At 42.0% G+C, this 22,305-nt stretch overlaps 1 protein-coding gene across 5 annotated transcripts in view; it reads right to left on the bottom strand.

The window, feature by feature from the left end:
• LOC106580806 (limbic system-associated membrane protein) overlaps positions 1-22,305 on the bottom strand; it is a 1,288,197-nt gene that overhangs the window by 138,066 nt on the left and 1,127,826 nt on the right. For 4 of the 5 annotated variants that reach the window (XM_014162260.2, XM_014162258.2, XM_014162259.2 and 1 more), the window contains exon 2: positions 6,502-6,580. In XM_014162260.2, the coding sequence (XP_014017735.1) occupies positions 6,502-6,580 (79 nt within the window). Of the gene's footprint in view, positions 1-6,501; positions 7,020-22,305 lie in introns of those variants that run through there. The other variant, XM_014162256.2, reaches the window with a different exon arrangement.

Here is a 22,305-nt window from a genome sequence, read left to right as displayed (position 1 = left end):
CAGAGAAGAAAAATCTTGTTTTGACAACAGATGTTACAGGAAAATGTTAAATAAAATGAGATGTCCTTCAAACGTGAGCTGAAGTATACTCTAAGGAGATAGTAATTCCCTAGATAACATTGCACCATCCTTTCAAGGCCACATTAGCCATCAAACCACAATGTATTCCAGTCTGATCCTGATCCGATGCATAGGGGACCATATTAAAGCTATTGTTTGGGATTCTAAAAACAACAAAACAGCCAGCCCGCCACATTTTGGTATACAACTGAAGGATGAGGCTGGTGAAATGTAACCTTTTTATATGTATATATAAATAATTGAAATTACCATTATAAGGATTCCCAGATCCCAAATTGTAGCTTTAAAATGCTACACGGGGTCTGCTATGTCGGTACATCTCAATGAGAACCTGCTTCACATGTCTGATATCTGAACCTAGCGGGTTTCAAACGCACTGAGCCTTTCATACTTTAATTGAAAAGGGATATTCGGGTGTCTGTGACATCCGGGCCTAAGGGCAAAACACAAGCCCACAATGATCTCCACCCAAATACCACGAAAGGGAGCGGATATTGTCAAATCAATGATAATTGACCCGGAGGAGAGCAATCCCGGTGTCTGTGTCATTAATGCTTTAATAAGCAATTGTCAATTTTCTGCGCTTCTCCCACATCAGAACACACCCTGCAGGCCATGGACTGCCAACTAGTGAAAAAGCAATTAAAAAGTAAAGCATTGTGACACAGAAATGCTGCAAAGAGATACAAAATAACTTTGAGATCCAACCGTGATTCACTGTGACTGAGAAGGATTAATTTGGGTTGTTGACGTGGTATCAATCTCAAAGTAGTTCAGAATGTGGGACACTTTCACTGCGATCTAAATGTTTGGGGATGTAACAAGACGTTTGGGATATGAATTTAGTTGAAGCACGCAGAGAAGAAAATGTTCAACTGGTATTAAGTCAAATGTCAGCCAAAGACGTCAATAAAACGTAATCAGCATGATTCTAAACCACAGCGGACCTCTATAGTACTTAATCTAAAGAATGCCTCAACATAGACTGCTGTACTAATGCATTCATGTTATGGTAATCTCATCTCATGTTCCGAGACTGACTTAAACAATCTTAGGGTTTAACAGGTTAACTTGCCAAGCAAATGAGGTTAAAATAACCTTTACAAAACCTTTATTTTAATCAATATCAAAGTGTTGATGCTGAAAAAGGACAATTATTTTAGTAACTTTACTTGCATGTGTTATAAGGCCCTTTTTCTTCGTCATCTTAGGAACATTGTTACTAGTACACCACAGCTACTGTGTAACAAAATTGTTTCTTTAAGGGTTCAGCTCCACCTATGCCTGTAATGTCATAACTAAGCTGCAGGCATCGGTAATGGAGTCAAGGCTATATTATTTCTCTAGGCCACGGATATCCCAGCAGCACGGCAAAACCAGCTTATGGAATCACATTGGCTACACTTTCTCATGCAACAAATGACTACCCTGGGGCCCACCCTGAAAGTTCTCTCAGTGGCCCTTGTTCTTTTATATATTTTTTTTATCCGATTTGTCTGTTGAAACTGGGGAGTGAAAAATGCATGTTGTTCGGTTGGGCTACTGGGCACACAACTGCAGTTTGTTGTGTAGTCATTGATAATGGAGTTAACTGTTAAAAAGTCAACTTGAAGTCAACTTATGTTCACGAATGTAACTTCAGGAATCATGTTTTAATATTAGGCTCACTGAGTGACACTGTATGGAAGGAAACAACTAGGCACTGAGTAGAACATATATTACTGTACAGGCCAGGTGACGGCTAAACTCACTCTTAATTGAAGGAAATTAATGCACTGAGTAAACTGATTGACTGGATTTTTAAACGGATATCAATTGGTGAGCCTTAGTAAGATTTAACAGTAACTACGTTGGAATTGATTGACTTGATGATCAAGTAATTGAATTGATGGAAGCGATTAGTGAGAGGAAATCCAGTAAGTGGATTATAGGTCCTAAACCTGCTGGGCCTGGCTGTGACAACATCAGACTGATCAGCACACCTTTGACCTACAGGTTAACAATATAGGCTATAGGCTAACACAGGTTTTCAGATATTCCCACTGTGGCACTACTGCATCACCGTGAGAGGATCTAGTATATAGTTCTCTAAACTGAAAGTTAAATGTTTGTCACTTTACTGTAACTTTCAATAGGTCTTATGCTGCATCAGATGATGACGTTAAATGTGTACAATCCCTCACTCCTTACAGACGACACGTGCGACAATTAATTAAACGGTAGTGTGATATAAATGTTCAGGTCTAGAGACGCTAGATAATTATTGAATGAATGTCTTCAATATAATATCTGAATGTGATTTGCCATTAGAACATGATTGTGTGCTCCGATAGTCTTATGTAGGAGAACATTTAAAGTGAATTGATACAATATACACTGCTCAAAAAAATAAAGGGAACACTTAAACAACACAATGTAACTCCAAGTCAATCACACTTCTGTGAAATCAAACTGTCCACTTAGGAAGCAACACTGATTGACAATAAGTTTCACATGCTGTTGTGCAAATGGAATAGACAACAGGTGGAAATTATAGACAATTAGCAAGACACCCCCAATAAAGGAGTGGTTCTGCAGGTGGGGACCACAGACCGCTTCTCAGTTCCTATGCTTCCTGGCTGATGTTTTGGTCACTTTTGAATGCTGGCGGTGCTTTCACTCTAGTGGTAGCATGAGACGGAGTCTACAACCCACACAAGTGGCTCAGGTAGTGCAGCTCATCCAGGATGGCACATCAATGCGAGCTGTGGCAAGAAGGTTTGCTGTGTCTGTCAGCGTAGTGTCCAGAGCATGGAGGCGCTACCAGGAGACAGGCCAGTACATCAGGAGACGTGGAGGAGGTCGTAGGAGGGCAACAACCCAGCAGCAGGACCGCTACCTCCGCCTTTGTGCAAGGAGGAGCAGGAGGAGCACTGCCAGATCCCTGCAAAATGACCTCCAGCAGGCCACAAATGTGCATGTGTCTGCTCAAACGGTCAGAAACAGACTCCATGAGGGTGGTATGAGGGCCCGACGTCCACAGGTGGGGGTTGTGCTTACAGCCCAACACCGTGCAGGACTTTTGGCATTTGCCAGAGAACACCAAGATTGGCAAATTCGCCACTGGTGCCCTGTGCTCTTCACAGATGAAAGCAGGTTCACACTGAGCACATGTGACAGACGTGACAGAGTCTGGAGACGCCGTGGAGAACGTTCTGCTGCCTGCAACATCCTCCAGCATGACCGGTTTGGCAGTGGGTCAGTCATGGTGTGGGGTGGCATTTCTTTGGGGGCCCGCACAGCCCTCCATGTGCTCGCCAGAGGTAGCCTGACTGCCATTAGGTACTGAGATGAGATCCTCAGACCCCTTGTGAGACCATATGCTGGTGCGGTTGGCCCTGGGTTCCTCCTAATGCAAGACAATGCTAGACCTCATGTGGCTGGGGTGTGTCAGCAGTTCCTGCAAGAGGAAGGCATTGATTCTATGGACTGGCCCACCCGTTCCCCAGACCTGAATCCAATTGAGCACATCTGGGACATCATGTCTCGCTCCATCCACCAACGCCACGTTGCACCACAGACTGTCCAGAAGTTGGCGGATGCTTTAGTCCAGGTCTGGGAGGAGATCCCTCAGGAGACCATCCGCCACCTCATCAGGAGCATGCCCAGGCGTTGTAGGAGGTCATACAGGCACGTGGAGGCCACACACACTACTGAGCCTCATTTTGACTTGTTTTAAGGACATTACATCAAAGTTGGATCAGCCTGTAGTGTGGTTTTCCACTTTAATTTTGAGTGTGACTCCAAATCCAGACCTCCATGGGTTGATAAATTGGATTTCCATTGATTATTTTTGTGTGATTTTGTTGTCAGCACATTCAACTATGTAAAGAAAAAAGTATTTAATAAGATTATTTCTTTCATTCAGATCTAGGATGTGTTGTTTAAGTGTTCCCTTTATTTTTTTGAGCAGTATATTTACAAAAGTATGTGGACATGCATTCAAATGAGTGGATTTGGCTTTCAGCCACAGCCGTTGCTGACAGGTGTATAAAATTGAGCACACAGCCATACAATAGACAAATACTGGCAGTAAAATGGCCTTACAGAAGAGCTCAGTGACTTTCTACGTGGCACTATCATATGATGCCACCTTTCCAACAAGTCAGTTCGTCAAATTTCTGCCCTGCGAGAGCTGCCCCGGTCAACTGTAAATGCTGTTATTGTGAAGTGGAAATGTCGAGGAGCAACAACGGCTCAGCCGCGAGGTGGTAGGCCATACAAGCTCACAGAACGGGACCACCAAGTGCTGATGCAGGTAGCGCGTAAAAATGATCTGTCCTCGTTTGCAACACTCACTAACGCGTTCCAAACTGAGCAACGTGAACTGTTCATCGGAAGCTTCATGAAATAGGTTTCCATGGCCGAGCAGACGCATACAATTGTAAGATCACCATGCGCAATGCCAAGCGTTGGCTGGAGTGTTATAAAGCTTGCCGACATTGGACTCTGGAGCAGTGGAAACACGTTTTCTGGAGTGATGAATCACGCTTCTCCATCTGGCAGTCCGACGAACGAATCTGGGTTTGGCAGATGCCAGGAGAACGCTTCCTGTCCCAATTCATAGTGCCAACTGTAAAGTTTGGTGGAGGTGGTTCGGGCTAGGCCCCTTAGTTCCAGTGAAGGGAAATCTTAACTCTACAGCATACAATGACATTCTAGACAATTCTGTGCTTCCAACTTTGTGACAACAGTTTGGGGAAGGTCCTTTCCTGTTTCAGCATGACAATGCCCTTGTGCACAAAGCAAGGTCCATACAGAAAGAGTCTGTTGAGTTTGGTGTGGAAGAACTTGACTGGCCTGCACAGAGCCCTGACTTCAACCCTGACTGCGAGACAAGCCTAATCGCCCAACATCAGTGCCTGACCTCACTAATTCTCTTGTGGCTGAATGGAAGCAAGTCCCCACAGCAATGTTCCACCATCTATTGGAAAGCCTTCCCAGAAGAGTGGAGGTTGTTATAGCAGCAAAGGGGGGGACCAACTCCATACTAATGCCCATGAATTTGGAATGAGATGTTTGACGAGCAGGTGTCCACATATTTTTGGTCATGTAGTGTATATATAGAGAAAATACTACAGCTTGGCATGCAGAGGCACTGTAGGGGCGTGTCTGGGTCAATGATTCCCAAACTCCATAGACAACCCGTCTACTGCAGTCAGCGAATATAAAACAATACTCTCTTTGTCTCTGTCTGGTGCAATGCATGTACCTCACAATGGGTATAAAACCTAACATTGCTCTATAAAGATCAGACTGCTCTCATTTAACATTACACAAAAATAAAAATATCATACATAACATCGATAATGCAAAATTTCCTCCTAGCTATTTTTCAGACATTTCAGTCATTATGGTTCATTCTTAACCATGTAGGCTACGCCACAAATAAACTCTACATTAGCATACTTTTCAATTCAGTGGTAAAAAAATCAGCAGGTGTGTGTGAGAGGGAGAGTGAGTTAAAGAGATAAATATTGTTGTTGTGTCTTGCATAGACCCCTCCAAAGAATTAGTTTTGGGAGGGGGAGGGGTAATCATAGCCCCTCACTGACCTGCCAGTCCAAAAACACATGGCTGTGACCACGTGACTAATGACATCTGTGTCCAACAATAACATAATAGCCTTAAATTGACAGCTTGCATTGTCTGGGAGGTGATTAACTATAGGCTAAAACTACTCCCGACATAATTGGCACAAAGTAAATATGGATTTCATTCACAGTGAAGCTTTTATGGCGCTTTGGACTTATTTTTTATAACCGGGTAATATGGGCTGTTGTGCAATTCCTAAATCAAACTGCATCGTTATGTATTGTAGGCTACCCCACGCAGCACTTGCCTGTACTCTCCCCCATTGAAAAGAGTAGCCTCCTATAATCTTCCGCTTCCCGGACATCATTTTGGGGCAATTCTATGACACACTTAACGTTTTCAGTGATTACCGAATGAATACCAGGGCAATGTCGTTTAAATTAGGCTACGTCGTTATTTTGCAGTTTGGGGATGATAATGTGACAGTGGCATAGACTACATAATAAACTAGGCTACGGAACAACATCAAATCGCATATCAGATCAGAATGAAAATAAGTCTCTTGAAATCCACACTTTCAAAAAATATGTATATTTTTATTGCTACATTTCTCATACCCTACTGATGAGTATTTAACTTAGTTGATGTCCTATTTAATGTAAAACACATCATGTGACATTTAATATTTTTAAATTAGATAACATTAGGCATCAGTAGCCCTAAACATTAGCGAACGTGTCAATTGAATCATTGATCATTTCATTCCATGCTGGTTCTATGCTTCGCATACAAAACTCAGCATCACTTAGAGGCTGCGGATGAATGGAAAGTTGGACAGGGACCTACCTGATAACCGCTGTATCACCCTGACGGATAGTAATGTTGTCGGTCGCTCGCTGCATATCCACACTTCGGACGGGGAACCCTGTAGGAATAAGACACAGGAGTCTGAAAAAAGAAGCCTGCAATTGCCTCCAACACGGTCTCCTTCCGACCAGCATTTCGAACCGGACGCGCAGAGATCCCAGAGAAAGTGTTTGGACTTATAAAAGGGAATTGAAGTGGCGCTCCGACCCTTGGCAATAACCTACTCCACGACAAAGTGTGACCAAGGGTTTCTATGATGTTGAGGACGATAAATACGCGTTGAAACAACGAAAGCAAAATGGCTTGGAGGAAAACATATATTCCGTAAACCCTCTCTGAAAGCCCTGTATTCCACTGTGCTTTCAGCTCCCGCGTAAAGGCTGCTATAGACAGGCAGCAGAGTTCTTTAGAGGTGGGGAGGAAATTCAGTCCTCTCCAGTCACCAGCGCCTCTCACTCTAGAGCTCTCTCTACCCGATTACCCCACCCCCGCTTATACATCGCACTGCTGCCCCCTTCACGAGAGTCTGATGCGCCTTTTTTTTGGTTGTCACGACAACAGCACCAGCTGAGGTCCCCTTTCTACTATACACAACTGCGGTCGGCAGCTGAGAGGAGAGGAAAGTCTTTGGCTATGTGTCTAAGTAAATGCCTCGCTTGTTGTTCAAGGTCCACAGTTAAGACTACATGCCAACATGGTCATGACGTAACCCAAAGAAATTAGAGGAACATTTAGTTAATTAAATCATATTCATGGGCTTACATGTTCACATTTTAATTGGTTGATGTTTTAAAAAAAATAATTATATAACATGTGTGGGGCAGGCTTTTCAGTGGTAAAAACCCACAGTATTGAATGCATTGTGCAGGCTTTCCCTCATACATAGAAATAGAATGATAATTATATTATAATTCTGTCATTCTATTTCTATGATCCCATATAGCCTATTTCAGGTATTTCAAGATGACTGTAGGGCCACCAGTATAGCCCAGCTATGGAGCTCAATTGCTCAAAACTGAAGGCCTTGTCGAGTGGTATGCAGTATAGCCAGGTAAGGTAAGGTGACAAGGTGCACAACATCCTTGCTTGTCTAATGTCACCTCAATTCACCTCTGCAGGTCACCATCCTACTGCGGACACTAACAGAACTGAATGCCATATAGGGGTCTGAATGACAAAAGGCTTCTTAACAGCTTCTACCCCCAAGCCATAAGACTCCTAAACAGCTAATCAAAGGGCTACCCAGACCCCTCTTTTACACTGCTGTTACTCTCTGTTTATTATCTATGCATAGTCACTTTAACTCTACCTACATGTACATATTACCTCAATTACCTCAACTAATCGGTGCCCCAGCACATTGACTCTATACCTGTTCATACAGTAGCCTCACTATTGCTTTTTTACTGCTTCTGTTTAATTATTTGTTACTTTTCTTTTCTATTTTTTACTTATCTATTTTTTACTTAACACTTTTTTTTTCTTAAAAAACTTCTTAAAGCATTAAGGGCTTGTAAGTAAGAATTTCACTGTAAGGACTTGATTTAGCTTATGTTAGATTTTTTTTTCTCAAAATATTATTTGCGTGTTCTATTTTGTAAGCTAATATATTTCTTAAAAGGCTACAGGAACATATTCACCAGTGAAGATTTATTTTGGGGAAGATTACTGTTCAGACATACATTTTCTCTTTAATACGCTCATCTCATTTAGCTTGGATAAAGTCACTTAAGATGAAAGAGCTGATGGGTAGAGTTGTTTATTGTTTATAGGGTCATGCCCAATCTGCCATCATAAAACTGTGTCTAGACACATTGGCTTTGATTTTGACAAGGATGGTAATTATAATCACTTTGGCTGTCACTGGAGCAAGGGCAAGAGATGCAAGGCCATGCCTTCAACTTCATCAGAAATGTAAATGTGCCAACCAATAAGTTTTTGTTTTTTTCTTGCTAATCAGGAAACGGATTTAATAGGCTGTGTCCTTAAGTTCAATCACCCCACAGTTTAATTCATTGTTAAGTGAAATCATACAGTATTGCACAATTGATCATAGTGGGAAAAATAGTAAAAAGCATCAGCATTCACTGCATGGCGTCTTCATCTGCGACATTGAACCTGGGTTTATATCCTGAATAAACACCACTATTTGTTATTATGATTAATGATGAAATGTAATCCTTTGTTGACTGCCAATGTAGCCTACAGCAGGGATCATCAACTAGATTCAGCCGTCTGACAATTTTTTCTTGAGCGGATGGTCAGGGAGCCGGAACATAATTATATATCATTTGTAGACTGCAAATTGACCGCAAGAATCCCAAACAGATTTCCCAAATTAAAATCAATTGGAGCTGATTTGCTGGTGTTTTAACAGTATTTTATGTCCAACATAAAAAAAGCAATAAAAAATGACTCAGAAAACTTGGGGGGCCAAATAAAATCACACGCTGGCCAAATTCAGCCTGCAGGCCACCGATTGGGGAACCCTGGCCTATAGGAACCGTCTGTGGTTCAAATAAATTGTGAAGTATAGCACTAAAACACACTTGGCTTCTCAGTTTTATCATCAGCAGCATGGTGCAATGAGGCTTCACTGTGAGATTAGTCCAGAATGGAGCTGCATCTGTGAGAGATTGGAGGGAATTATGAGCATAATTAATATGGGACAGTTCATGGAACTGCTAATATTAGTGCATTAGAGGGAGCACTAAAATGCTTTCCGCTGTGGATCATCCTCATGCTCCTTAGAACAAAATGTCAAACTCCATCTTCCATTTCGAAAAGCAACTGAGAGGTTTTAGCCATTTTAGAGACATAATACTTTGCACACTGCCAAGCTCTATGCATAATAAGGCCCATTGATTTTAAGTATGGATAAACTCTTCTATTCAAATGCTGGGCCAGGTTAATTAAGCCTGTGAATAAGGCTACAACATTAAAGTAGATCAATAACACATTAATATTAAGATAATGAATGAAACATTAAAGTGACAATTAAAGTGACATCACTCACTGTTGACTTTCATGTTCTAGCTTTGCTCCTATTCTCCTCGGAAAATGATTGATACATATTTTGTACCAGTGCAAAAAATGTTACTTAACCTGGTCCTAATTATCCCATTTAAACATTATGCTCATTGTCATAGGCCTTCCACTGATACATGGCCAAGATCTTTTAGAGCTACACCCCCTCTCTCTTCCTCCCTCACAGTCTGTACATTATCCTACTGCATTCGCATTATCCTACTTCAGTACAATTACGCTCACCCTTCCCTCGTCCACACACTGGACTAGAGAAACCCACTCAGCCCTTCCTCACACAGACCACCCCACTCTTCCCCACATACTGTACACTGCTGAAAGAAAGAAGCCTGACAGACCTAGCACCATGCTACTGGGCTCAGGGGATACCAGAGGGGTATTGAAACACTGGAAAACCCTGTTGCATGTTGGGAACTACATGCTGTGTTATGCAAGTCACATGGTAATACAATATTAATAGTACTAGCTAGTGAATTTCGATGTTAAAGGTACCGTATGAAGAGTTATAAGTCCACATGCATGAAGGATAGCATTTTAGAGGCATTTTAGCGATTAGAAAAACAACCGTAATCCTACTGTCCTACTTAGCATATTTATGCTTATTCATAACATGCAGCATTGTGAAGATTTGTCATGACTATTGCTATTTGCTCCATGCTGTCACTCCACATGTCTGGAGAAAGTTTTGTTCCTCTGTCTTTGACCAAACTGTTATTGCCTAAGAGCAGAATGTAGTAAGACGACACTGAGTGAGTGAATTGTATTGAGAGAACATTGAATGAGATTCAAATGTAGAACCTGAAATGAGGTGCACCAATATGCCTGATTGAAGCCCATTTAAAGCCTGCCAAGCTGACCAAAGAGTGTCTGTTATCCCCCCATTAAACAATCCCCCTATTCAAAATCACAAACTCATAAATATTGGAGAAGCAATTCCAGGTAAAAAGGGTTAATCATTATTGAACTCTGCCATGCATGATTCTTCATGAACTGTGTAGGGTAACCTGGTTATGAAAACCAATGGTTCTATGACTATTACTAAAATTTGGGTGATCAATGAGGCATTCTCACCCATGAGATCACGCTATTATCTAACTCACTATGGCCCGTGTCAAAAGGGAACATTAACGAACACGCCCACCTACAGTGTGTTCTGATTAATTCCATTCTCTTTGTGGGGAAAAAAGAGTGGATGCATAATTTACCTTGACATTCCCGTCATACCCGAGCTCCTGGCAGCAAAATGCAGGATATGCAGGAAAAAGGATACGGCACCCGCACTCAGCAATATATCACAGGAGGAACACATTGAATTACACCTTGGCCTGATGAGCCGTGTGTCAGCAAAACTCAAGCTGACAGCAAAGACAAAAGAGAATGGCAATGTTGTGCTCAAAGTGGTGATTGACCTCCTTTTAGGGTTTCTGATGAGGGAGAAACCTTGTTAGGGCCTCAACTAGTACTGAATTCCAAATCAACTACCATGGCACTACCGCAGGATATTGCTAAAAGTATCAGATTGATCAGGTTCAGGATCAGGATCAGGTTCAGGATCAGGATCAGGTGTAAAATGATGGGTGGGATTTTTGCCACATTATTTACACCGATCCAATTGTTTCAGATTTACAGGAATGCGTAGGAAGTATGGGCTAGGAATACATTTGGAATTCAGCAAAAGTGTGGTTTGCTGTTAGTTGTAAATCTCTGCCTATTTGGTGAAGTTTCCTCTGTCATCAAATGTTGTCCAGTGAGTCATGAGATCTTTATGCTGACTTCAGTGCTGATCATGTCCAAACTGATATTCAAACGCATGGCGAGCAAGTTTGTTTTCATTCCCAGCAGTATAGATTGATTACATGCCAAGCCAAGCCAGATAAACAAAATAATCATATGGTGTGTGCAGTGTTTGGATCCAAAACATCAGTCACACCAATGTGTTCTCTGTTAACAGACTTTCCTTAAATATTTGGCTTGGCAAAAGCTATCATGGTTCCTCCACAAATAGATTGCTTCACACATGGAATAAACAACAAAAAAACAATTTGGTCGACATACAGTTGAAGTCGGAAGTTTACATACACATAGGTTGGAGTCATTAAAACTAGTTTTTCAACCACTCCACAAATTTCTTGTTAACAAACTATAGTTTTGGCAAGTCGGTTAGAACATCTACTTTGTGCATGACACAAGTCATTTTTCCAACGAATGTTTACAGACAAAGTCACTTATAATTCACTGTATTTCAATTCCAGAGGATCATAAGTTTACATACACTAAGTTGACTGTGCCTTTAAACAGATTGGAAAATTCCAGAAAATTATGTCATGGCTTTAGAAGCTTCTGATAGGCTAATTGACATCATTTGAGTCAATTGGAGGTGTATCTGTGGATCTATTTCAAGGCCTACCTTCAAACTCAGTGCCTCTTTGCTTGACATCATGGGAAAATCAAAATATTGTAGATCTCCACAAGTCTGGTTCATCCTTGGGAGCAATTTCCAAATGCCTGAAGGTACCACGTTCATCTGAACAAACAATAGTACGCAAATATAAACACCATGGGACCACGCAGCCGTCATACCGCTCAGGAAGGAGACGCGTTCTGTCTCCTAGAGATGAACGTACTTTGGTGTGAAAAGTGCAAATCAATCCCAGAACAACAGCAAAGGACCCTGTGAAGATGCTGGAGGAAACGGGTACAAAAGTATCTATATCCACAGTAAAACAAGTCCTATATCGACATAACCTGAAAGGCCGCTCAACAAGGAAGAAGCCACTGCTCCAAAACTGCCATAAAAAAGCCAGACTACAGTTTGCAACTGCACATGGGGACAAAGATCGTACATTTTGGAGAAATGTCCTCTGGTCTGATGAAACAAAAATAGAACTGTTTGGCCATAATGACCATCATTATGTTTGGAGGAAAAAGTGGGAGACTTGCAAGCCGAAGAACACCATCCCAACCGTGAAGCACGTTGGTGGCAGCATCATGTTATGGGGTAGCTTTGCTGCAGGAGGGACTGGTGCACTTCACAAAATAGATGGCATCATGAGGCAGGAAATTTATGTGGATATATTGAAGCAATATCTCAAGACATCAGTCAGGAAGTTAAAGCTTGGTTGCAAATGGGTCTTCCAAATGGACAATGACCCCAAGCATACTTCCAAAGTTGTGGCAAAATGGCTTAAGGACAACAAAGTCAAGGTATTGGAGTGGCCATCACAAAGCCCTGACCTCCATCCTATTGGCAATTTGTGGGCAGAACTGAAAAAGCATGTGCGAGCAAGGAGGCCTAGAAACCTGACTCAGTTACACCAGCTCTGTCAGGAGGAATGGGCCAAAATTCACCCAACTTATTGTGGGAAGCTTGTGGAAGGCTACCCAAAACGTTTGACCCAAGTTAAACAATATAAAGGCAATGCTACCAAATACTAATTGAGTGTATGTAAACTTCTGACCCACTGGGAATGTGATGAAAGAAATAAAAGCTGAAATAAATCATTCTCTCTACTATTATTCTGACATTTCACATTCTTAAAATGAAGTGGTGATCCTAGCTGACGTAAAACAGGGAATTTTGACTAGGATTAAATGTCAGGAATTGTGAAAAAGTGAGTTTAAATGTATTTGGCTAAGGTGTATGTAATCTTCTGACTTCAACTGTAGCTAGCTTGCCAAAGATATTTACCTTCATAAAGATGAACACAATGCGAAAACACAACTCAGAAGTGAATGCTACAGTAATAAGCATATGCTTTCATTTTTGTTCTCACACAAGATGTTTTTGTCCAAGCCCTTTATTCCGTGCAGAAAATCCATGCTACAATCTTACACAAGATTAAAATCCTCACAGACATTATGTACGGTTTGTGAGGTGAACAGAGACTAAGGTGTGAAAACACTCTGCATTCTCTGATATATATGAACATACAGATGACTAGATCGTGCATATTGTACAATTGCTGAAATGATAACTCACATGCAACCGAGAGCCAAATCCACAGTGCACAACATTCTCCTAGACAAGGCCAAAAGTCTTGTGAATTCTTACATCACTGTTCCAACAATGTATTCTGTGATCAAAGGGAATCAAACACATCTGGTATGGGTCAATCTCCATGCAAATGGAGACCTTGACATTACGGTCGATGGTTGGAGAAGGTAATTCTGAAGGCGAGACGGTGGGAGTTTGACCTTTCTCAGAGTCTTAGCTCTATGTATCCCGCCGGAGAGATCGCCTCACGTACTGTAGCAGCAACATCATCTTCTCCAAAGAGTTAATCTCCAACCCTCAGGTCATTCTTTTGCTATTCATTTCACAAACAAGCTGTCCACATAGAGGCGTACCAAATAGATAGAGCCATAGAAAAATATTGTATTGAAGGCGAAAGCGCAAGGAAAAAAGCAACTGAACACTGAGGTGTCGACAAAAATGTTGACATACTGTACAGTACACATACTATCATACAGGTTTCGCTGATTGTTAATGTTTTGTATACTGCAAATAGCTATTACTTGTTAGAGACTCAATGCCACAAACAGCCATTGTAGACACTATGTGCCAACCCTAGTTGCAGCACAGACGTTACAAACATTGCGACCAAATCAAGCTCTAAAAATCTGAGCATCCATTGTACCTTTCACTATCTACCTCATAGCATATCTTATACACCCTATTTTGGCAGCTTGGATTTCGGTTACAATCAACAACAATTGTTCATTTTACTGTTTCGACCACTTAATGTATCAGTTTGTTTCGTTTTTTTGCCTCTATTTAATGTTCAGCTTTGTGAGTTGTTGTTGCTTTGAGTTCTAACTTTTCTATGTGGCCTCTTCGACTATAGGGGCATGGGAATAGTGGATGACTTGAAGGCAAATCTATGAAACCACAACAAAAACGTACCACCGCATGAGACTTGAAGGTTTCACAGGAAAATGGGTTTATTTTGTTTTTGTTTTGATTGTTGATCTGCAAAAGGTCACTCTGGTGGAAAACAAATCCCTCGGGATATACATATGAATTTATGCCGAGCACATGTCCTCCAAAAGGATACCTTCTTGTAGGGATCTGCTGACTAACATCCGACTGGGTAGTACAATGTATCAATCTTTATGTAGCCCCAGCGAAACATTTTGAATGATGCTCTGATGCTTAACTCCTGGTCAACATTCCAGTTTACAGGCTGGTTGAGGATCTAGTCCTAGGGGGTGATCTTTTAACACCTGATTAGAATGATAGATGAACATGTTCATCATCCGTGACCAGACAGAAGTGCATTAAAATGCAGATTATGAATTGTTGTTGTATTTTAATGAGAGGGAAACATTGTACCATAATTCAGCTACTAAGTCACTTTAATGGATGTAAACATTAGTTTGATGGGCTAATGCTGATTGATTATGATTATTATGTATGCATGGTGAAAATGGAACACTGGCTGAGTTAAACGCTCAAAGTCAAGCAAATAGCACTATGGTTAGAGTGGCTGTTAGTAAGAGCCAAGGGGGATTTGATCCATGAGTGAACAGTAAAGATGGGTTAAACCACAATGAGAATTGGTTCTCAGCTCTATGACCACAAATATGGAGACCTTTAAAGCCACACTGTAACGTGCAAACCACCGAAATGTGGGCCACCAACACATTTAACAAAGGAGTAAATTAATAACAACAAACAACTGCACACTGCATATACACAGATCACACAGAAAAGCAAACAACACAGATTTAAGCACATGCACACTCATTCTCATGAAAACACACACCTCCATTTTTCCAATTCCATGCAGTCTACAGCCTTCATCCCTTCATGGCTGGCCAGTAGAAAGCGGACTCTTCCAGCCCCAGATGAATTATGCAGTGCTTCTCCATATAAATGGATTGAGTCCCTTGATAAAGACAGAACTTCCTGGGATCTCTGGAGACAGAAGCCCCAAAGACCTATCTCCAGGTCCCCAGCCAAAATCTGCATTATTAAAAATGTTGTAATTAGTATACCATATAAAAGTACAGAGCACTAATTGCAACAACCACTGCCATCCCCACCCATTTCTTTAAACAAAGAACGTTTGCTTTAACTTATTATTTCTTTCATGTTCGAATCAAACCCATGAAACAAACGTTGTTGCAGTGCGAAGGACAGATCAGCAGAATCATTTGAGAGGACCAGTGAGGAGAACTCCCTAATAGCCAATGAGTACACACACATTCTTAAGAAATGTACACCCCCTTTCACTGTGTCAGCTAATAAGAGGAAATTGAATTAATTTGAATTATCATAGCATTAAATGATCATACAGCCATGACACCAAGAGTGGAATCTACTATTGTTCCCTACGATAGATCAGGACATCTAAGCTTATGGTACAGCTAACGCTAGGAGGAGACAGTAGTATCTTCCACCCACTTGCTATACGTTAGACTCTAGACTGATCCATTTTCATCTACACCACCTCTATGCACAGACACCCGTAGTAACTACAATACTGTATGCTAATCCCATAGTTTACGCATAGATTGTTTACCGCTGGAGTAGCTGGATGGATTATGTGAATCTTGACCTAAGGAGAACCTGCAGTCCATCCTGCAGTGCTAATTGCTCTGTCTGTCCTCAGCCAGAGCTGAGTGCTTCTGTTCTGCTCCCTGTTGGAAATGGACCGGTGCGTGATGGAAGGAGGGACGGGAAGGGAAGGTCAGAAGGGAGCGGAGGTGACCTATAATCCATCACCGTGTTATTACTCAGGCCTCATGCATAATGACCCAGAGCAAGGCGCGCTGACACCAGCCAGCGGTGAGTCCTGGGGTGCACAGCGCAGTCAAAGCAGCTCCTCCATCTGCTGTAGCTGCACCATGCGAGCTCAGCCAAGGGCAAGGACACCTCAGTTTGCACTGTGGTATCATTACTTTTCACAGGTCCTACAACTACCACTCAGCACTCTCATAGGGTTGCCACTGCTCCGCCTTGTAGAATCACTGGGTTGTAGCCATCTCATGGAACAACTACATATGTCCCACAGAATATTTTCTGAGTGTCTCAGACCTTCTACATCTACAGTGGCTGGCTTTCAGACATCAACTCCGTCTTGAAGAACCACTATCCCTCATGAGCCTCATAGCATCTGTCTTACAGAGTCAGTCTCACTCTGTCCATTTTTATTTCGATTTGCCTCGAACAATCACAGTCTCAGAGCAGTCTCAAATCAACTTGCAGAATCACTGTCTCACTATCCTAAAATCACTGTCAGTCTTAGGGAGGAGGAGCTCTGTGGTCTGTCTTACACGATCACAATCTCCTAGAATGGTGGTCTGTAACAGCAGGGCCTAAACCCGCTCTCACTTTATCACAATCTTATTGGAGTCATTGCAACACTGTCGGGTTGAAACCACTTTGCTGTTTGAAAGCATCATACTACCACAAAATTCCTCTGTGTCACATATCACCTCCTTGACGCATTATTTCCGGCTTTAAAATTGATTTCCATCAATATTGTATGACACCATCATGCTCAGTGTTACATTTGATGTGCTTTGGGCAGGGGAGAGAGGAGCTTGTGTTTTGTTTCCACTGGCAAACAAATGATGAATAAAAAACCTTTGTCACATGAAGGAAATTAAGTTATTTAAATTACAAAGCAATGCATTATTGGCGACAGTAGCTATTTCATAAAACAAAGAAGATTTACTTAGAAATAACTAGGGTAAAGCGGTGAATGTACAGCATGAATGAATAATGGAGATTGTGATGGCAAAATATATTGAATCAGGACAAGAAGAGAGAAGGAAAAGGATAAGGGGAGTTTGTCTAAAAGCAATACAATTATTTGCAAGTCCTAAAACGACCAGAAACAGGTATTTCAAGGAAACAAATAACCTAATAACCATATCAGCCCCAGTTAAATACCAAAGAGCATTCCATTACTTCCATTGGGCTGAGCTATTTTCATGACCTTCTTTTTAATAAAGCATAATGTCAAGTAATTTGGAATGTGTTGAAATGGGACCAAATAAAGCACAAGAACACAGTCAAAATGTTGTTTGAAACAGCATAGCAAATGTTTATCGGAGGATTCCCTTGTTAGTCAAGTCTAAAACATCAAAGCAATGCCGACTTTCTTTTATGTGTAAATTCTGCGTTTCTAATGTCCATCTTAAATCATAATACCACCATAGTCAGCCCTCAATTAAATCCGTTTTCAAATGTGAAAAATATCCTCTGAGATAGTATTTAATGTTTCAGAGTTTTCACAGAGGACTAATTACAAAGTTAACGGGCTGAAAGGCAGGGGAGGATTGTTAGGTGTTCTCTATTCCCTTATTTCAGAGAGACAACCGCGCCTATCCAATTTCTGAACCTCTCATTTGAAGTAAAAAAAAATGAAAGAACAAAAACAAAGGCTCAAAGACAGTCAGTCACAGCACACAGGTCATTAGAAGAGCACCATCTCAAATCAAATGTGATACCAAACCATATTGTAATGGAAACAGGCAGGGAGAGTGAGCTTGTCCGTAAGTGGTCGGCGAACCCTTAATCTTCTGGACCGTAGCCCTGTGTGCCATCAGCTGCATCAACGAAAGCATACTCAATTGGCGGAGTCAATATCTGCGCTTATCAACACATGGTCGCTAGAATATTGAAGTGTAATACTACAAATCTACCGCAAAAGTATGTTGATATTGACTCCACAAATGGCAAAGTATAGACCCTTTCTTATAAATAAAAACTTTTAGGATTTCCGTTTAATGAAATACCTTGAAAAATAAAAGCAACAGGATACAATACTAGTAGATCCTTGTAGAATAAAGGTGCTCTTTGGTTAAGAAAAAACCCAAGGAGGACCTATAAGCGTTCTTCATTAAGTTAAAATGCCTTTTCTATGGTGGCATGTTCAATAGAACAAAATCAAAAAATATCAGATGGGATAAGTTTTTGCACTGGTCTTCGTCAGGGAGAATAACGATACAATCACACAAAATGCAACATGTCTAAGTTCATGGTGACTGCATGCACCATAAATGGTAGTTCTATCTTAGAGGATGGTACATTTTATTTTAGGTAATGAAAGGATCATATTACCCCAAAAGCAGTGCCATGTGACGATGACAGACTGGTAAAACATGATCATCATACAATGTAACCAAACACTTATGTAGTAAGTTTCACCCAGAACGGCCACTTTTGAATAACAAATCTCTTGTAACTGTTTTAGAAGCAAAACTTTTCATGAGCCCTTGTCTTGAGGTAATGACACTTAAAAACATTCAACCGCGAGTAGACTAATCACAGCATGGATTCGTGACAGCCCAAAATGTCACATCCTGACCAGTAAAAGGGGTTATTTGTTATTGTAGTTTGGTCAGGGCGTGGCAGGGGGTGTTTGTTTTATGTGTTTTAGGGTTTTTGGGTTATGTTCTGTGTTAGTCTATTTCTATGTTTATTCTAGGTTGTCTATGTCTAGGTTGGAAGTGTTTGGGATTGGTCTCTAATTGGAGGCAGCTGTATCTCGTTGCCTCTGATTAGAGACTATATTTAAGTAGGGTTTTTTTTTCTCATTGTGTTTGTGGGTGGCTATTTTCTGTTCAGTGTTTCGTGTACCTGACAGTACTGTTTGGCTGTTGTGGGTTTTTCTTGTTTTGTTTAGTGTTATAAATAAAGTTAATTATGAGCACTCAACCCGCTGCGCCTTGGTCTACTCCCTTCGACAGCCGTTACAGAACCACCCACCAAAGAAGGACCAAGCAGCGGAGGATGGAGCAGCAGGAAAACTACTTGGAGTCGTGGACATGGGAGGAGATATTAGATAGTAAAGGACCATGGCACCAGGCTGGGGAGTACAAGCGCCCGAAGGAGGAGCTGGAGGCAGCTAAGGCAGAACGACGGAGGTATGAGGCATTATATCCTCCATTTCAGGAGGAGAGGAGTCAGCCCCAAAAAAATATTTTTTGGGGGGCACACGGGTAGTTTGGCTGGGCCAGGGGTGAGCCCTAAGCCAACTCCCCGTGCTTATTATGGGGAGCGTTTGGCGTGGAGAGCACCGTGCTCTGCGGAAGTGCGCACGGTCTCGCCCATCCGCACGCACAGTCCGGTGCGGTCGATACCAGCTCCCTGCAAGTGCCGTGCTAGAGTGGGCATCCAGCCAGGAAGGAGTATGCCTGCTCAGCACATCTGGCCACCAGTGCGTCTCCTAGGCCCAGGCTACCCTGTGCCTGCTCTACACACGGCAGCCATCATTCCTCAGCACAGCCCAGTTCGCCCTGTGCCAGCACTCCGCCCATGCAGGGCTACAGTAACAATCCAGCCAGGACGGGTTGCGCAGGCTGTGCGCTCCAGACCTCCAGTGCGTCCTCAAGACCCAGTGTATCCTGTTCCTGCTCCTCGCACTAGCCCTGTGTTGTGCGTGTTACTGTTCTGGTGCCTCCAAAGCCAGCCCCATGCATCAGGCCCTCAGTGTGCAGTCCCCGTCCAGAGCTTCCGGCGACAGTTTCCCCCGTCCAGAGCTTCCGGCGACAGTTTCCCCCGTCCAGAGCTTCCGGCGACAGTTTCCCCCGTCCAGAGCTTCCGGCGACGGCCCACAGTCCGGAACCGACAGATACTCCTCAGCCCGAGGTCTCCAGCGACGCACCTTAGCCCAGAGTCTTCAGCAGTGGTCTACAGCCATGAGCCTTCAGCGGGGGTGGGCAGGTTACAATGGGGACTAAGCCTGGAGCCAGAGCCACCTCCGTAGTTGGAGGATTGGGGGGGGGGTGTAGCAAGGGAGCCGTAGTTGACGGTGGCCACCCTCCCTTTAAGTTGTTTTTGTGGGGTTTTTTTTAGGTGCATTTCGGGGTCTGCACCTTTGGGGGGGGGGGTGTACTGTCACATCCTGACCAGTAAAAGGGGTTATTTGTTATTGTAGTTTGGTCAGGGCGTGGCAGGGGGTTTGTTTTGGGTTATGTTCTATGTTAGTCTATTTCTACGTTTATTCTAGGTTGTCTATGTCTAGGTTGGAAGTGTTTGGGATTGGTCTCTAATTGGAGGCAGCTGTATCTCGTTGACTATGATTAGAGACTATATTTAAGTAGGGGTTTTTTTTCTCATTGTGTTTGTACCTGACAGTACTGTTTGGCTGTCGTGTTTTGTTTAGTGTTCTAAATAAAGTTAATTATGAGCACTCAACCCGCTGCGCCTTGGTCTACTCCTCTTTGACGGCCGTTACACAAAACTAGGCCTATTTAAAAAGTTCTCCCAGATGAGTCTTGCTTTCTCGTTTCCAAAAAATTACAGCCAGCACTTTAATAATCACAATCGTCCCATTTTTCTATTGTGTGAAACACTGCTTTGGCTTTTATGAAAATCTGTTACACTTTGTTAAAGAAAATATATTAACATGACGTGAAAATACCGGCTTTCATATTTTAAAGGGATAAGGATCAACGTATTATCAAACATAAATGACACCTTTGTCTATTTTTATATTAGGGACATTTTTTACAACTCCCAGAGGTGTCTCATACTTCTTGAGGAGTGATATTGTGTATGCAAATACTGTATCTAAAAAGCACTGAAAAAGATCAAGACACTGAACTGTTAAGTGGAGATACAGTCCTTTTTGTTTTCTTATGAGAAACAAGTCTTGTCACTATCTTTTTTAAGGAAGCACATCTCCCTTTATTTGGTGAAGGGGAGCCATCAACAACTAGACTATCATTTTGTTATCCCATTGGAGATGGAATATCTTATTTTTGCTCTACTACCAACCCCCAAATATGTGGGATATTCATGATTTTTTTTGAGTCGTATTCACAGTTCTCCCACCGTTGTCAAAAATAACTTAATTGTTGCCTCTGTCTTGGTGGAGGTGCATCATCAGATGTAGGGGTGATGCCTGACCACTAGTTGTCAGAGCTGTAAGTCCTCTGGCTATACTGATGAATACGACTGACATGGGGGTAGAATTTCATTACAAAGTTAGCCTTACATCTACCATAAATTACTGGACAATTTCAGAGTAATAATACACTGTCTGAATGCTTAAAACAAATAATTTACATAGAAATGGCCTCGCATGAAAAGTTTAGACCTCTCCATCACACATGACTAGGAACACTTATCAGCACCATCACCAATTACCCAAGAGTCTGCCTACCTCAAAGCATGTTATTTACAATCACATCCACCCTTCGCTTTCCTTGCCATTATACAGACAAAATAAAAATAGCATGATACTACATTCTAAGTAACCTCAAGTGAATCCTCCATTCTATTCTCAGCTCCACCCATGGCCAATGAAGAGGGTTTGTGTACTATCATACTGAATACATTTCCAAAAATAACTGACGCACCTGCATAAAAACCTGTGTAGGGAAGGGAAAGGGGATACCTAGTCAGTTGCACAACAATGATTCCACCAAAATGTGTTTTCCTCATTGAACCCAACCCCTCTGAATCAGAGAGGTGCGAATGCTGCCTTAAACAACATCCACGAGGAGCAGTTGTTGTTGGGGGTTAACTGCCTTGCTCAAGGACAAAATGGCAGATTTTTCCAACTTGCCGGTTCAGTGATTCAAACCAGCGACCTTTCGGTTACTGGCCCAATGCTCTTAACGGCTAGGCGCCCTGCCGCCCTGTATCGGGTTTGGTTGTGAATAACAACTAGGATTGCAAAGGGAGGGTATATTACTGGAAACTTTCAAAGTTGACCAGTAAACTACCAGAATGTTGGTATCTTTCAAGGATTTTATGTAATCTATCACAAGACATCT

This window comes from Salmo salar, chromosome ssa20 (assembly GCF_905237065.1).
Source record: "Salmo salar chromosome ssa20, Ssal_v3.1, whole genome shotgun sequence".
NCBI lineage: Eukaryota > Metazoa > Chordata > Actinopteri > Salmoniformes > Salmonidae > Salmo > Salmo salar.
The sequence above is the reverse complement of the archived record's forward strand: the minus strand, read 5'-3'. Positions and strand labels throughout refer to the sequence as shown.